A 6,778-nucleotide genomic window follows, 5' to 3' on the forward strand; every position below is an offset into this window, starting at 1 on the left:
GCTAAATTATGGGATGCAGAAAAAGGAAGGGGAAGAAAAGAGAAAGGAAGAATATGCTATTTCTTATGTTGTGGTTATGGCAAAGTAGAGCTACCAGATTATAAAGATGATGTCCCAAGTTATAAGAAACTTTTTATGTATAAGGATAAAGAAAACAAACATTTTTTGAATAATATTCGACGGTATAACTCCATGTTTGCTTTCACGTCAATGGGTGGTAAGGTTGATCCCACTGTTAATAGAGGTAATGGACCATTCTGCTACAGAACTAGTGGTGAGAACTATCACAGCACTGGAAGCCTTCTTCCGGAAAACGGAGATCAACCAAAATTTTGCCAGCTCTACATTTTCGATACTGAAAACGAACTTTCCAACAGACAATCCGTTTTTAGGTAATTATAATAAACTATAAATTTTTGTCCCACCGAAGCTTTCTAAAGTATTTTTTTTATTAATATTGATGTTTTTTGACACTCCGCTATTTTTTAACCAGTCGTTCCAAGGATACATCTTCCTCAAGTGTGGCTGAACTTGATAGTAAACTGATTGAACATATAAAATGTGTTTTAGATTCAGAAAATCAGTTGGTAAAAGCTTATAGGATGGTTAGAGACTGTTTTCATGAAAACCCTGATCTTAATCTCAAGCTTCATCTAATTGGTATTAGAGAAAAGGATGGACGAACGTATAATTTACCAACCTGTGGTGAAGTTGCTGCTCTAATTGTGGGGGATATTGCCAACACAATAAACAATAGAGATATAGTTATTGAAACGCAGATAGGTACTTTGAAACGAATTAGTGAATTGCATCCTTCATACCTTGCACTTCAATATCCTATTTTGTTCCCTTATGGAGATGATGGTTAGAGAATTGACATCCCTCATCGAGGTGTCGTAGACGTAATCAATAAGAAACGTCCAAATTGTACAATGAGAGAGTTCTTTGCATATCGTGTGCAAGACAGAATTAATCAGTTTTCATTGATTCTAAATTCAAGGAGACTCTTCCAACAATTCTTGGTTGATGCGTATACTATGATTGAGAGCGAAAGGCTTAACTACATACGACTTCAACAAAAGAATCTAAGGTCAGATAGCTATGAAAGTCTCTGTGAATTAAGAAATAAGGGCCAGCAAGACATATCTAAGGTTGGAAAACGAATCTTTTTGCCTTCTTCGTTTACCGGTGGCGCTAGATATATGATGCAAAATTATTTAGATGCCATGGCTATCTGTAAGTGGTTTGGTTATCCGGATTTTTTTATAACCATCACTTGCAATCCAAAGTGGCCTGAGGTTAAAAGGTTTCTTAGAGACACAAATCTTAAACCTGAAGATAGGCCTGATGTACTGAGCAGATTGTTTAAAATAAAGTTGGATTCAATTTGCAAAGATTTTAAAGAACGGCATCTATTTGGAAAAGTTGCAGCAGGTATTTTATCAGATTGCTTTTTATATACATATTAGATTATTTAAATCTACTAACGATTTCTTTTTGTACAGTTGTTTACACAATCGAGTTTCAAAAGAGAGGATTGCCTCATGCCCACCTATGCTTATTCTTGGAAAATGAATCCAAACTTCCGACGGTAGACCATGTTGATCCATTTATAACTGCAGAAATCCCTGATGAAGATGAAGATGCAGAATTATATGCGCTTGTGAAAGACTATATGATTCATGGTCCATGTGGTAATGCTAATTTAAGTTGTCCATGTATGGTTGACAATAAGTGTTCGAAGGGTTTTCCAAAGAAATTTCAAGATCATACTACACTGGATTCAAATGGATTCCCAATATACAGAAGAAGAGATAATGGTGCTTCTGTAGTAAAAAATGGAATCGACTTAGACAACCGAAGTGTTGTGCCATACAACAAAAAACTTTTGAAACGGTACCAGGCACATATAAATGTTGAGTGGTGCAATCAAGCCGGATCAATTAAATATTTGTTTAAATATATAAATAAAGGCCCTGATAGAGCAACCGTTGCTGTTGTCCAACATGATAATAACAATGAAGAACTAGAACAGGACGAGGTCAAAGAATATTATGATTGTAGGTATCTCTCAGCTTGTGAGGCATCTTGGAGGATCTTCGCCTACGATGTGCATTACAGGACTCCTTCTGTTATAAGGCTGCCTTTCCATCTTCCCGGAAAACAACCTGTTGTTTTTGGACCCGACGAGGATATTAATCAAGTCCTTAACAAACCATCTGTCAAAGCATCAATGTTTCTTTCCTGGATGGAACGTAACAAAGACCTGAATGACACAGTGGCCCGTACACTTACATATGTTCAGTTTCCAAGTTGGTATGTATGGAAGCTTGATAAACGTTGTTGGGAACCTAGACAAAGACATAAGTCAATTGGGAGAATTCACGCTGTAAGTCCGTCTCTTGGGGAAGCCTATTTTTTAAGAATTCTTCTTAACAAAGTGAAAGGACCAAAATCTTTTGATGATATTAAAACAGTTGATGGTAAGGTATATGATACATTTAGAGATGCATGTTATGCACTCGGTCTTTTGGACGATGACACAGAATACATTGAGGCAATCAAGGAAGCAAATGAAACAGGATCCCCTTCGTATCTTCGTAATTTATTTGCTACTTTGCTATTAACAAATACGTTATCCAGACCAGAGGTTGTATGGGAAAGCACATGGAGATACATGACAGACGACTTTATCTACAAACTTAGAAAATATCATCGAGTTCCAGGTAATTCTTTTACACAAAATGTTGTTCTTCTCCCCTTTTTTTGTTTTTGGTTGTGATACAAAAAAAAAAAAAAAAAAAAAACTATTTCGCTTTAAAGAAAACATGGTTTTGTGTTTCATTTATGATATATTGTTTGGTTCATTAAATATTTTTTGATTACATAATATATTTTTTTTCATTTTTTACAACTTTATCAATTCCAGATGAGCAGCTTAAAAACTATGTTTTGAGTGAAGTTGAAAAATTCTTAGCTAGAAACAACTCATCACTCAAAAGATTTGAGACAATGCCGTACCCAGATAATGCGTCTATGTCTGATTCAGACAATCGTTTGATTAACGATGAGCGTATCTACGACAAAACCAATCTTGAAATTGAATTTAATAATCAACTTAATTTGCTAACTGATGAGCAACGGTCAGTTTTCCAACAAATAATCCACGCAATTGAGGGTAACAAAGGTGGGGTTTTTTTGTGTACGGCTATGGTGGGACCGGGAAGACCTTCTTATGGAAGACATTATCTGCGGCAATCAGATCAAAAGGTCAAATTGTATTAAACGTTGCTTCCAGTGGGATCGCGTCGTTGTTATTGTCTGGTGGCAGGACCGCGCATTCCAGGTTTCGTATTCCATTGAATCTTACAGAGGATTCAGTTTGTAATATAAAACCTGATGGAGATGTAGCTAGACTACTACACGAAACAAACTTGATTATATGGGATGAAGCGCCTATGGTCCATAAGCATGCATTCGAAGCGTTGGATAGAACAATGAACGACATTTTCAATATCGACACTTCCAACAGATCAAATATCCGCTTTGGAGGAAAGGTTATTGTTTTAGGAGGCGATTTTAGACAGATCCTTCCTGTTGTTCCAAATGGTGGAAGACAAGAGATTGTCAATGCCTCATTAAGTTCGTCTTATCTATGGGATACATGTAAGTTGCTGAGACTAACAAAAAACATGAGGTTAACAGTTGGAAGTTCAGCATCGGACGCTGAAGAAATAAAACAATTTGCAAAATGGCTTTTGGATATAGGTGAGGGAAATGTTGGTGGTCCAAATGATGGAGAAGCATCAATTGAAATACCAAGCGATCTTCTGATCACTGATACATCGGACCCCATTTCAACTTTAATTGATTTTGTGTATCCTTCAATTCTTCAAAACTTTAACAATCAAAATTATTTCAGTGAGAGGGCTATACTTGCACCTAAGAACGAGGTTGTGCATGAAATTAATGATCGGTTGTTGTCACTATTCCCAGGCGAAGAACGAGAATATCTTAGTTCAGACAGTCTTTGTCAGTCTGAAAATCCAAACGCTACACAACAAAAACTATACTCTCCTGATGTGCTTAACGGTCTTAAAGTATCCGGCTTACCTAATCATAGGCTAGCACTAAACGTAGGCGTGCCGGTGATGCTCTTACGTAACATTGACCAACAAAATGGTCTTTGCAATGGTACACGACTACAGGTCAAAAAAATGTATAACCGTGTAATAGAAGCCGAGATAATATCCGGAGGGAACATAGGCACTCGCACTTATATACCAAGGATTAGTTTGATACCTTCTGATAAAAAAATTCCTTTTGAGTTTCAAAGGAGACAATTTCCGTTGGCTGTTTGTTTCGCAATGACTATTAACAAGAGTCAGGGACAATCACTGTCTAGAGTTGGTCTGTATTTGAAACAGCCAGTTTTCACCCATGGTCAGCTGTATGTTGCTTTATCGAGAGTTAAAACCAGACAAGGAGTTAAACTTCTGATTTTGGACAATGACGGCAAACCTACTAATAAAACGACAAATGTAGTTTACAAAGAAGTATTTCATGACTTGTGATCTCCATGTACTCATTCATCGTTCGATCATTCATTCCATGTAACTGTTCTCTAAAATGATCCATAACATTTTTTTGAAGTCATTTAATGTTTATTTTTTGTTGTTTTTTAATCAATTTCGTTAACGTAATACAAAACATGTATACTCATACACACACTTAAATATTAACCTAAAATTCTACATAAATAAACAGTACGTTCACTTATAATTCGCTATCCATTATCTTCCTTAAACACAATATTACACAAATTTGCATCATCATGTATCTCGAGATATTACATTATTTGTCTCATTGTAGTTTACTAATTTATTATTACTTCAACGGTTATTTAATTCAAACGATTACTTCAATAAATTAAACTTATTCATTTGTGTTTTAGTCCACCCGCGAACCTCGCGGGTTCTTAAACTAGTTATTATTATTTAGACTATCTTACCCTTTAATATTACCCCCCAACGTTCTTGTTATGTCGCATAATTACCCCCACTGGTAAATTACTAAATTGTCCTTTCTTATTACCCCCTATACTTTGTGTTAAGAAACAATATTACCCCTTGCAACTTCCAAAACCCTTCCCGCCAAAAAAGTTTAACCAACCAAAGTCAACTACACATGGTAATTAACAAGAAATCTGATTAAACACTTTACAAAATCAAAATCAAAACATCAAATCTGATTAAACACTTCACAAAATCAAACTCAAAACAATATTTAGCTGCAACATTCAGACATTTGGCTGCACACTCAAAATCAAAATCAAACTTGTTCTATGTTTCCACGTATTCAGAAACATTACAATGTTTGGCTGCAGCATTCAGAACATGTATGCACATGCAAAATCAGTTTAAACACATACCTGGTCATGTTTGCATTCAGTTTAAACACACACCTATCAGTCCCTTCTCTTATGGCTGCTGTTGTTAGCTTGGGGCTGTTATGACTATTACAATTATACCCCTCAACTAATTCCTTATGCTAACAATCAGTTTCATACCTGCTGATCATTTATAACCACCTATCAGTCCCTTCTCTTATGACTGTTACAACTATACCCCTCAACTAATTGCTTATGCTAACAATACAGGTTATGAAACAAGAACCTGTTGAAACAAGTTTACAATCTGTTGAAACAGGTTATGAAACAAAATCAGTTTAAACAGGTTGTTGAAACAGGTTAGTATACAATCTGTCCAAACAATAACCATGACTTATTCCCTAGTCAAATCCATGTTGAAGTTATAAGCAATGCCTACCACACAACCCTTTTTATAAGTCTTGAAGTTACAAGCATACCATTCAATAGACATTCAAACATACCTGCTGAGGGGGAAGTTCAAACATACCTGCTGATCAATCTGCCGTTCTTATAACTAGGCACATTATAGGCACATCAATCTGCTGATCAAGCATATATTAATGTTTGGCAAAGCACATCAATCTGCTGATGAAGCATATATTAACTATATACAATCTCTAAAACATAACCAAGCTAACAACATACCCAAAATCATCATTTTAGACAAAATGCATAAAGGCTTCCAACAACACTGACATAAGGAACATTCATCATTTTACACAAAATGCATGTTTAACCTACATATACATAAAGGCTTCCATTAAGTTAAGTTAACCTAAATATTACACAAAACCTAAATAACTACTAGAGTAAACATCCGCTCAACTCTCCGGTGGATAATGGAAGTTGAGGACATGCCTACCAAACATGGAGACCACCAGGTGGACCACCACTGATGAGCTTGATAGGCTCATCGTCAGGTCAACTGTAAAAAAAACACCGAACATCACAAGATTAACATGGTAATCAGACTCAATCAGAGTAATTGTCAATACCTTGTTTAACATGAGACTCAATCAGACACAAATCCGACCCTAACCCTGTTTATAACATGATAATAACTAACAGTGACACAAATCCGACCCTGATTAACTAACATTAGGCGATTGTACCTGCCGTGTGGCGGATCACGTATCGGATCAGCCAACAAAGAAGCGGCATTGTAGCTGAAGGTCTGAATGTGGTGTCGCCGGAGAAGGTGGTGTCACCGGAGGTTGATCGATTTTAGCAGGAGTGGAGGATCGGTGGGAAGGTGGGGGGCGGGGGTAAATGTGCTTTGATCGTTTACTTATAGTGTCACACCCTGAAAATACCACCTAGGGAGTGTCCCTGATAGGCGTGTGACGT

At 36.5% G+C, this 6,778-nt stretch overlaps 1 protein-coding gene across 1 annotated transcript; it reads left to right on the forward strand.

Annotated features, from left to right (window-relative positions):
• Positions 1-932: 932 nt before the first annotated feature.
• On the forward strand, positions 933-4,574 carry LOC110913616. Its single transcript, XM_022158438.1, has 4 exons — positions 933-1,434; positions 1,506-2,726; positions 2,930-3,143; positions 3,188-4,574. The coding sequence occupies exons 1-4, from the start codon at positions 933-935 to the stop codon at positions 4,572-4,574; spliced, it is 3,324 nt and encodes a 1,107-aa protein (XP_022014130.1).
• Positions 4,575-6,778: the final 2,204 nt, after the last annotated feature.

The sequence above is a fragment of the Helianthus annuus genome, chromosome 15 (genome assembly GCF_002127325.2).
Source record: "Helianthus annuus cultivar XRQ/B chromosome 15, HanXRQr2.0-SUNRISE, whole genome shotgun sequence".
Classification (NCBI taxonomy): Eukaryota; Viridiplantae; Streptophyta; class Magnoliopsida; order Asterales; family Asteraceae; genus Helianthus; species Helianthus annuus.

Bases quoted from the DNA above. Each gene is read 5' to 3' on its own strand.
- LOC110913616 (XM_022158438.1), top strand. From the start codon at position 933: ATGAGAGAGTTCTTTGCATATCGTGTGCAAGACAGAATTAATCAGTTT. The intron at 1,435-1,505 runs GTATTTTATCAG...CTTTTTGTACAG, and splicing joins ATTTGGAAAAGTTGCAGCAG to TTGTTTACACAATCGAGTTT. The intron at 2,727-2,929 runs GTAATTCTTTTA...TATCAATTCCAG, and splicing joins AAAATATCATCGAGTTCCAG to ATGAGCAGCTTAAAAACTAT.